This window comes from Myotis brandtii, unplaced genomic scaffold (genome assembly GCF_000412655.1).
Source record: "Myotis brandtii unplaced genomic scaffold, ASM41265v1 scaffold732, whole genome shotgun sequence".
NCBI lineage: Eukaryota > Metazoa > Chordata > Mammalia > Chiroptera > Vespertilionidae > Myotis > Myotis brandtii.
This window is the reverse complement of record NW_005370902.1, coordinates 406,496-417,438: the sequence shown is the minus strand read 5'-3', so window position 1 is coordinate 417,438 and position 10,943 is coordinate 406,496. Positions and strand designations below refer to the sequence as shown.

The following is a 10,943-nucleotide window of genomic DNA, read 5'->3' as shown; positions in this document are numbered from 1 at the left end:
TATAATTAGAGGCCCGGTGCACAAAAATTTGTGCACTGGTGGGGGGGTATCCCTCAGCCCCACTTGTGCAATCTCACGGTCTGGGACCCTTCGGGAGATAATGACCTGCTGGCTTAGGCCCGCTCCCGGGTAGCAGAGGGCAGGCCCAATACCTAGGTGCCAGCCCCGCAGCCCCTGGTCGGGCTCAGAGCAGGGCGGATCAGGAGGTTGTGATGGCACCCTCAGTCATGCTCAGGGTAGGGCTGATTGGGGGGTTGGGGCGCCGCCCCCTGTCACCCACAGAGCAGGGCCAATCAGGGGTTTGGGGCACTCCCCCCGTCACACTCAGGGCAGGGCCGATGGGGAGGTTGCGGCTCCACCCTGTCACACACAGAGCAGGGCCCATGAGGGGGGTTAGGGCGCCGCATCCTGTCACACACAGAGCAAGGCCCATCAGGGGGCTTGGGTCGCCACACCCTTTCACACACATAGCAGGGCCAATCACGGGGTTGGGGAGCTACCCCCTATCAGTCACAGAGCAGGGCTGATCAGGGGGTTGGGGCGCCTTCCCCTGTCAGGAACAGAGCAGGGCGGATAGGGAGCTTGTGGCCCCACCCCCTGTCACACACAGAGCCGCAGGGCGATCATGGGGTTTGGGCGCTGCTCCCTGTCATGCTGCTCCAGGGGCCAGGAGGCCTCGTGGCTCCGCTGATCCCAGTGCTAGGAGGCATCGTTGCTCTGCTGATCCTGGTGCTGGGAGGCCTCGCTGCTCCGTTTGACATTGGGGCAGTGAGGCCTCCGCTGCTCAGCTGATCCCGGTGCCAGGAGGCCTCGCGGCTTCGCTGATCCCAGTGCTGGGAGGCATATTACCATTTTGCTATATAGGATAGAGGCCTGGTGCACGGGTGGGGGCCGGCTGGTTTGCCCTGAAGGGTGTCCCGGATTAGGGTGGGTGTCCCGCTTGGGTGCCTGGCCAGCCTGGGTGAGGGGATGATGGCTGTTTTCTGCTGGTTGCACCCCCTTCAGGGTGGAGTTTCCACTGGTGTGCCTGGCCAGTCTGGGTGAGGGGCTGAGGGCCGTTTTCAGGCTGGCGGGTGACTGAAGCTCCCAACCTCTCTTTTTTTCTTTTTTATTCTGGGATTTATTTACCTTCAATGCTGTCACTGGAGCTGAGAGCCGGCTTTAGCTCTGAGGCTCGGCTCCAGCTCTGAGACCTCGGCTGCTGAAAGCAGGTTTCTGGGCTTTGTTTACCTTCTGTATTTGAAACTTTGTTGCGACTCCAGCTCTGAGATCCTGATTGACTGGTTTCTGGGTTTTGTTTAGCTTCTATATTTGCAACATAGTTTCTTAGAGTGCAAGCTCAGAGGCCGGCAGCGACAGTCGGGGAACCTTGGCTTCCTCCTCCACTGGAGCAAGCAAGCCTCCTGTTCGCTTCAGTTGCCTGGCTCCCAGCCGCCATCTTGGCTGGCAGTTAATTTGCATATCTAGCTGATTAGCCAATGGGAAGCTTGTCGGAGGAATGGTTAATTACCATGTTTGTCTATTATTAGATAGGATATATATATATATGTATATATAATGCAAATTAGGCCGGGAAACCGTAATGGGTCACCACTGGACAGGAGGAGGTTGCGCTCAGCAACAGGGGTGGGGCAGAACTGGGGACTGGCTCCCTTAGTAGTCCTGCAGGGTCAATCTCAAGAGGACAGGCAAGGTACCAATGGACCAGTGCTGCCAGCATGATCCCAACAGCACTGCCGGCCTCCTGGAACTTGGTCTCGGGCACTGAGGCTGCTTCCCCTCCCTTAGACTGGCTCCCTTAGTAGTCCTGCAGGTTGAATCTGAAGAGGACAGACCAGGCACCAGCAGACATGAATGTAAGCAGACAGAAGGAAAAAAGACCTTCAAGGCCTGTCCAAGGTGGATTTGCATTTAAAACCAAATGGGGTGGGTCTGGAGCTGCACGGCACTGACAACCATGGCAGTCTCCCTGTCGGCAGCATGGCTGAGGCTAGGAGTGTGAGGAGTGAGGGCCATGAAAGCTGGAGGCCTTGGCTGCGAATAGTCAGCTAATTTCAGCTCCCAGGAGGGTGCCATCAGGGAAGCCGGTGGAACCTTCACAAAAAAAAGAGAAGGCTGAAGAGGAAGGATACTTCAGAAAGTAGACTAAAGAACAGCTGGAAGCCTTGAAGAAACAACATGAAGAAGAGATCACTCATCATAAAAAGGAGATTGAGCATCTGCAGAAAGAAATTGAGCAGCACAAGCAGAACATCAAGAAACTGAAAGATCATGATACTGCGGTGGTGTCAGGGTGAGGAACAGCCATATTTGCCAGTGCACCCGAGCTGTCAACAACAAAAAGTGTTTGGGAGCTCAGCAGGCACATGGATGGGTGCACGGATGCCAGGACCACCCGCCACGGGGTGGGGGGGGGCAGTTGGGAGGGAATGTCTTACAAACCGAACTTGACCACACACATGCCCACCGCTTCCCTCAACACCACTGGGAGCGTCCACCTGCCTTCCACCAACATGGCGACGTCCTCCCAGTACCGCCAGCTGCTGAGTGACTAGGACCACCATCTCTAGGCTACACGTAGGGAACAGAGAACAGTCAGGTTCCCAGAGAAAATATTCTGAGCTGTTGGCCATTATCAAAGAGCTGGGGAAGGAGATCAGACCCACGTACACAGGCAGCAAGAGCACGATGGAGAGACTGAAACGAGGCATCATCCACGTGACAGGGCTGGTTCGGGAGTGCTTGGCCGAGATGGAGCGGAACACCAGGTCCTAGCCCCTGAGTCAGCGTGAAAAGCTTTCCATCTTCTTCCAAGAAGTGACAGCTCATGCCTGCACCCCCTTCAGATGAAACTTGGTTTCAAAATGGTAACAGCTTGGTTTCTCCTCCCGGTACCCCTCCCGTGGTTGATCAGGCTCCAAACCTCCCATAGCTGAGATGGAGAAGAGATTTTTGCAGTTATTAGATTTACATATTAGTTAGGAACTACCCAGGGCATTTTGTGTATTTTTTAAAGCATTGATTTACATGATGCATGTCAGTTACTTATCACAGCAAACTGTAGTTGGCCTCCCAGATACCGGTGTTTCTCTTCGGGATATATTTCTGTTCCTCACATGGTTCTTTATGTCTCTCTTCTGAGCTGATCCAACGCTGAGGGTTTGTTTCAGTGAGTCCTGAGGCAGTGCTTTAGTAGCCAGTGCCTGTTCGCCACACAGTATAAATTCTGCTCAATGTAATTTTTTTTTTTGCTTAAGCATTTGCATGAATATTAGTACTTTGAAGTTGATCTTTAAAATGCACAAGTTATAAATACAGAAGAAAGAGCATCTTATGGAACTTTGCCTGACAAGGACCCCTGAAATTTCCCCTAAGGATGTATGTAGATTTCAGTTCCGCCTTTCCCATCAGTGGATCCAAACATCTGGAAGAAAGTGACTAATACTGTTTGCATCTTGTATGTATTTATTACTTGATGTAATAAAGCTTATTTTCATTAACAAAAAAAAACCAAACAAAAACAAATTGAAAGATCATGCTGATGCTTAAGTGCACACAGTTCCCCATAAAATGGCTACATACTGTCCACTTCTATGAAGACATAGTTCTGGTAACTAATATCTATCTTTGCTGCCAACAGATTATAATAAATTGTGATCAGTTGAAAAAAAAAACCAAGTGGGGTGATGTCGGAATTACCCAAGTGTGCCCCCAACCCCTTCACCTGCCCAGACGCCTAGGGTCCCTTTACAGCTGGGCTGAGCCCAGTGCTGCCCAGTGGCCTGGACACCAGGCCTGACAGCCTCTCTGGCTTGACCCAAGCATCTAAAGTTCGCATTAGTTGCCAACTTAAGAAATTGGAGCATTCACATAAAATCAGGATTCCCCACTTCTCTTTCCAAGGTGGTTGATTGGGCTACCAACCAAGGGTGGTTGGTGTCACTTCAACCCTAAGAGGAATCCCCAGCTTGGGGGTGTGGTGAGGAGGAAGCTATCCGTACAGACAGTTCAGTTGTGTAAACTCCCGCTGACTGGCACAGCCCAACAGTGTGGCTGCTCAACTGCGAGGCAGCACAGCCATGAAACAGTGTGGCTGTTAAACAAGGCCCCTCTCCAGCTTTCAGGGGGCTTCACCTACTCCAACCCACTGCACCCCACTCTGCCCTGAGCTGCCCAGTGCACCACACTCTGCCCCAGTGAGACAGCTTCAATGTTTCAGCTCCAGCAGACAGAACACGTCCCAGCGGAAAAGGAAAGAGTAGCCCTGGCCAGTGTTGCTCAGTGGATAGAGCCTCCGCCTGAGGACTGAAGGGCCCGGAGTTCAATTCCTGGTCAGGGCACATGCCTGGGTTGTGGGCTTGATCCCCAGTGTGGGGCGTGCAGGAGGCAGCCAATCAATGATTCTCTCTCATCATTGAGGTTTCTATTTCCCTCCCTCTCTGAAATTAATTTATACTAATAAAAGGGTAATATGATAACAACTTCTGGACGACTTTTCAGATGTCCTTTCGGACAGAGCCATGGTGGCGGGGCCGAGGCAGAGGCGGTTAGGGGCAATCAGGCCAGCAGGGAAGAGCAGTTAGGAAATCAGGTTGGCAGGGGGGAGCAATTAGGGGGATCAGGACAGCAAGGTAGAGCAATTAGGGAGAACAGGCTGGCAGGCAGGTGAGCAGTTAGGAGCCAGAGGTCCCAGATTGCGAGAGGGTGCAGGCTGGGCTGAGGGCCCCCCCCCCCATGCATGAATTTCATACACCAGGCCACTAGTTTTTAATAAAACAATGGTATTTGCAATGTAGCATATCTTGTCATCTGGATAGAGGAATAGATGAAAATAGAAAACATGAGGCTAGACCTCCTATGTCTGCTGCCATCTTTAATCATTGGTTGGATGTTAGGAATTCAGAAGAAAACACACACACACACACACACACACACACACACACACAAACACTGAAGAATTAAAATACTTTTATTACAGAGGAAAATTGGTTTTAAAACAAATAATTAACTATTTTTAATGTATTTCTTAATTATTTAGGAAATCATCATCTGGGAAAGAAAAGCAAAGATTGTCAGTCAGAAACTAAGTTGGAAGCAAGAAGGGCTGTAACCAAATAGCGAGTTTCCATAGCCACTTATTTAAGATTCCTAAAATGTTGTAATTCAGATTAAAGAAAGAATAATATATCGTTATATAGGAAAGTTATTTTTCTGTAATTCTCTCTTGATTTTTTGGAAAAACAGCTATATCCCTCCACATAAAACAGGCAAAAGATTTATGAACTCTGTTCAACATTCTATGGCATGCTGTCTGAAATTCACAGGCTTGAACAAATGAATAAATATTCATTAAATCTGCTTTCCTCTTTTTCCTAGGTACCTCCCATACTCCTTGATAAGCAGTTCTCTGAATTCACTCCGGACATTACACCAATCATCTTGGCAGCCCACACAAATAATTATGAGATAATAAAACTTTTAGTTCAGAAAGGAGTCTCGGTGCCTAGACCCCATGAGGTCCGCTGTAACTGTGTTGAATGTGTCTCCAGTTCAGATGTGGATAGCCTTCGCCACTCACGCTCCAGACTCAATATCTACAAGGCCTTGGCTAGCCCTTCTCTCATCGCACTGTCAAGTGAAGATCCTTTTCTCACAGCCTTTCAACTAAGTTGGGAGCTTCAGGAATTGAGCAAGGTGGAAAATGAATTCAAGTCTGAGTATGAGGAACTTTCACAACAGTGCAAACAGTTTGCTAAGGACCTACTGGATCAGACAAGAAGCTCCAGAGAACTAGAAATCATTCTTAATTACCGAGATGATAATAGTCTCATAGAAGATCAAAGTGGAAATGATCTTGCAAGACTAAAATTGGCCATTAAGTACCGTCAAAAAGAGGTGAGTGTTGCCAGAATTTACCCATCAAAACACCATAATTTTAATCACAGTGCAGGAAACTGGTACTCCAAAATTAGGTATGAGAATTCTATTTATTTATTTATTTATTTATTTATTTAATATTTTCCATTACCATTTATCCCCTCTGTGTATGAGTACTTTCTATTTAACTGTTATGTGGATGATGTTTATTGTTTGATTGATATTTATTTGTCAGATTGATAATTATGAAATACATTGAAGAGTGATAAATGATTTTGTAATTGGTGATGGTTTAGTATCTGTTAAATGAACATATTTACTTTGGCATAATGCAAAAAATGAATAAATTTTAAATTTTTCAGACTGAGCTTTTTGGTTCTCTCATGTGTAATTCTTGTTACTTTAGGTAGTCATGCATCTTTCTCCAAGCTTCTGTTTTCTCATCTACTTAATGGACTTCATATTTATAATATTTGATTATACATGTGTTTATACATATAAAAGGTGTCTCTCACAGATTTATAGAAAGTGTAAAATGTTTGGATATATCTGAAGACTCTTAGTGAATTATAAGGTGTTATATTAATAAAATACATTATTAGAAGTTATTAATAAAGAAAAAGCCTTTGCCCCAACAGCAGATAAAAGCACTAAAACCTTTCTCATGTCTGGCTTAGTTTCTTGATTTTTCAGCAATAAGAGGTTAAGAGGAAACTCCAAACTTTTTTCCACCGAGGCTGCACTAGTTCGCCAGCAGTGTTCAAGGGTTCCCTTTTCTCCACATCCTCACCAATACTTGTCATTTGTTGATTTGTTGAAGATAGCCATTCTAACAAGTGTGAGGTGTTACCTTGTTGTCATTTTGATTTGCATCTCTAGAATGATTAATGACTTTGAGCATTTTTTCATATGACTTTTGCCCTTTTGTATGTCCATTTTGGAGAAGTGTCTATTTAGGTCCTTTGCCCTTTTTTTAATTAGATTGTTTATCTTCCTTTTGTTAAGTTGTATGAATTCCTTATAGATTTTGGAGGTCAGTAAATATTAGTAAAGATTCACTTTGAGACTATTAGGTCAGGAAATTGCTTGAGCCACCATTGTCTTAAATAAACAATCCGTGCATAGCTTTTGCCCTTGCCAAAGCTCAAGGTCCATCAGCCTCCTGGGTTCCTTGTTTACACTTTCCTGATAGTGTAGACAATGGATAGCTTCCAGCATAGGAGTGATCAGGCAGGCAGGCAGAAGTGGTTAGGGACAATCAGGCAGGCAGGCAGAGGCAGTTAGGGGCAATCAGGCAGGCAGGCAGAATGGTGAGGGGCGATCAGGCAGGCAGGCAGGAGGTGAGCAGTTATGAGCCAGTGGTCCTGGATTGTGAGAGGGATGTCTGACTGTGGGATCAGGCCTAAACTGGCAGTCAGACATCCCCCAAGGGGTCCTGTATTGGAGAGGGTGCAAGCCGGGCTGAGAGACCACCCACTCCCCCATGCATGAATTTTGTGCACCGGGCCTCTAGTATTAAAATAAAGAGTTGTCCAAGACAAAAAAATTAATATTAATTTCTTATATATTAACTGAAAGGTTAACATGGTGATATGCGGACAGGCTAAATAGCCATCTCAGAAGGTGGATAAAGAAAAATTTAATTTATTTTGGAAAGGGGATGGAGGATGGGATATCCAAAGGGAAGAGATGCACAGCACTGAGTGAAGGGGATATAGAGTCCATGATGGCAGCACCCAGGAGCTGGAGTTTTATCCTTATATGCAGTCACTAGCAGGAAGCTCTTGTCATTAGTGGGTCAGGGAGCTGAGTTTGTGGACTTGGAATTTGGATGGAATGCAGATATTCGATCAGGTCTTTAGAACAGTTTCAATTTCTTATATGGTCTGAGTCCTGGTGTCCAGCAAGTTTTTCCTGGTCTTTGTCCTCCTATGGCAGGAAACTTACAAATGGCTATTAAGGATTGTATTGCCATATAGTACTAGTAGCTCCCTACTCTTTCTATTTGTTAGTAATCATTCTTATGGAATCTGGGTGAAGGTCTCTATCTTCTGTCAGTATTCCTAAGGAACAAGGCCTCCTGGTGCTGTTGGCAGGGATATATGAATAAACAATTCCCCACATATCAGAAACCAACCAGCCAGTGGTTTAGTATGTCCATTATTATAAGGGAGGGTGAAATTATCAGAACAATTCATATTTTAGTTATTAGATACTATAAGACAATAACTAGAACAACTGGTAAAAGTCAGACATTTGTCACAGGGAGCTACTGCAGCAATATTGAGAAAAAATATGCCTTCATCCTTTTTCTGGACAATGGGTCCCAATGCATAAAGGTTCTGGTATGTGACTTTCTTCCCAAAATGAATAAAATGAGTATAATTCTATATATTAGCAATAGGTGTCCCAACTCCTACTACACAGGATGTAAAGGTCTGTTCTACTTATGTTCCTCCTAAAAGGCAAAAGTCAGAGATATTAAGAACATTTTTTGCTAAGTTCACCCAAATATTTTTGTATCTTCTGAATGAAATAAATTCTTCAGCCAAACCAGCATTGGTCAAGAGCATGATTATAGTAAATTTTGGCTTCTAAAGATGACCTTGAGGTGTTTCTTGGGTTTGGTTACCCATTCTTCCCCTTCTGGCACCCTCTTCACCTGGTGTAATGGATCTAGGGCTTTATCCCTGACCGCTTCAGAGCAGTTGGAATAGTGAGAAGTACATTCCAGGATCCCATCCATGTTGATTGTCTGGTGATCTGGTTTTCCATGTTTTGAGTAGAACTCTGTCTCCTGCTAAGAAGGAATGTAGCATACCTGTGACAGAAAAATCCCTAGCACATGCCAAATTATTAATAAAGTCACTGTTTGATAAAGATGCCGCATATAATTCTTAATTTTAACATCATATCTACATATACATCTGTTCCTATAGCAGCCCGAAAGGGCCTCCCATATATTATTTCATAGGTTCTCAAACCAATCCCACTTCAGGGAGCTACTCTAATCCTGAGCAGGAAAATTGGCAACACCTGATTCTAATGCAGATGAGTCTCCTGACATAGTTTGGCTATATTATTTTTTTAGGGCATGGTTAATTTTCCAAACCTTTCCTGAGGCCTAGATGATATCTCTAGGGACAAAAGGTCAGAAGGCCTAACTGTATAACTAGCAATATGCTAGGGGAGGAGAGGCCACTCTCAGGGCAAGGTCCCTACAATTGTCCTTTGCTAAGCACCCGTGACCTTCTGTACCTGGCCTATCATACTTGCTCAGCTCATATCTGTTTAACATTACCCCCCTCAAGGATTTTTGGGACTGAATTATTTCAGAGAAAAGGGGCATAGGATCTCTTCTGTAGTTGTTTCCTGCTAAAAGGAAGTGATGTTTTCCTTCTGAGCCAAAAGATCCTTGCTCTCTGTCAGAGGGATGATGAGGCCTGGGCACAAAAGGAAGTTGTAATTGTGTATAGGGGTGGTATTTCCTGAATAAAAATAGGGTTTGTACCTCAGTGGAGAAAAATTGTTTTATAAATTTCAGTATCACTGGGGGAAAAGCTAGAATGACAATAATTATGATAAATAGTCTGATAAAAGGAAAAAGTTCTGGTTGTTAATAATTATAAGTAAAGGATGATAAAAAATGAAATATCAGTTTGGATGGTTGTAAGCAAATATTTAAGAAAACTAGATAAAAATTTAGGATCTAGTTTAGTTTAGCTCATAGGTGAAAAAATAAAACTTTGAAGATAATGAACTGGATTAGAGTGTAACATTTAAAACTATGTATATGGAGAATTTTCCCCCTAAAATTACTCTCATTTTTATTAAAGAGGCAAATTAAGACCAATTTATTTACTGTATTAAGTCTAGTTTCAATTTGGCCTGATTGTTTGCATGAACACAATAAGAATAGCAATTGATCATATAGGCTTTTAAAAAAATCTGCTGTGCTGGAATTTCAAGATTGAGCCTTAATTAGCCCGTCAGGACAAATAATCTGAGTGGCCTAGCTGCCATCAGGTTTGCCTGCAATACCTGTAGACTTGGGTGAATTCCTCAAGTTATTGAGGTCCCCAAAGATGTCGTGAGGTTCTTTCCTTGCCATCTCCCAGGAAAGCAACCTCATTCCTTACCTGGAAAGACTACCATGAACCATGTGACCAAGCAAGATACCAGGCTTTCTCCAAGGGGCCCATATTGGCTTCATAATCAATATTCACACTTTAAGACTTTTTGGTGACATCCAGAGGCCAGGCATGTCTCTCTCAGACATGATATTCCAGTCAAAGTCTTGAACAATTGGAAACTGGTCTTATTGAATTCATGCAAAGAACTATGTTGCCATGACTCACTCATTAAAAATTGCCAAATTTTGGAGGGATTAGTAGAAAGAAAAATAAAAAGGCTTTCATATTGCTTAAGAAGGTATAATTTACCAAATTGTTCTAGGGAAATAAAAACAAATTTTCTTATATTTGGAACACAGATTTTCATATAACTAATCTTTTGTTTGTCTTGATTACTTGCTAGTGTTTATCTTTTAAAGATATTTATATTTTTAATACATTTGTATTGATTTCAGAGAGGAAGGAAGAGGGAGACAGAGACAGAACCATCAATGATGAGAGAGAATCATCAATTGGCTGCCTCCTGCATGCCCCACACTGGGGATCCAGTCCACAATCCAGGCATGTGCCATGACCGGGAATCAAACCATGACCTCCTGGTTTATAGGTTGATGCTCACTGACCCAGGCCTGTCAGACATTTGCTAGTATTTCATGTTTTCAATTATTCTTTTTTTTCTTTATTGATTAAGGTATTATATATGTGTCTTTATCCCCCTATTATCCTCTCACTGCCCCCCACTCATGCCCTCACTCCCCTGGTGTCTGTGTCCATTGGTTAGGCTTATATGCATGCATACAAGTCCCTTGGCTGATTTCTCCCCCTTACCACCGCCCTCCCCTACCTTCCCTCTGAGGTTTGACAGTCTGATCGATGCTTCTCTGTCTCTGGATCTGTTTTTGTTCATCAGTTTATGTTGTTCATTATATTCCA

General features: G+C 44.3%; 1 protein-coding gene and 2 pseudogenes across 2 annotated transcripts in view; all 3 read left to right on the top strand.

Moving 5' to 3' along the window:
• TRPC4 (transient receptor potential cation channel, subfamily C, member 4) overlaps window positions 1–10,943 on the top strand; it is a 436,371-nt gene that overhangs the window by 152,667 nt on the left and 272,761 nt on the right. For both annotated transcript variants that reach the window (XM_005882679.2, XM_014530348.1), the window contains one exon: window positions 5,377–5,895. In XM_005882679.2, coding sequence (XP_005882741.1) covers window positions 5,377–5,895 — 519 coding nt within the window. The remainder of the gene's footprint in view (window positions 1–5,376; window positions 5,896–10,943) is intronic.
• On the top strand, window positions 1,958–3,674 carry LOC102252754 (annotated as a pseudogene).
• Window positions 2,430–2,884, top strand: LOC102250998 (annotated as a pseudogene).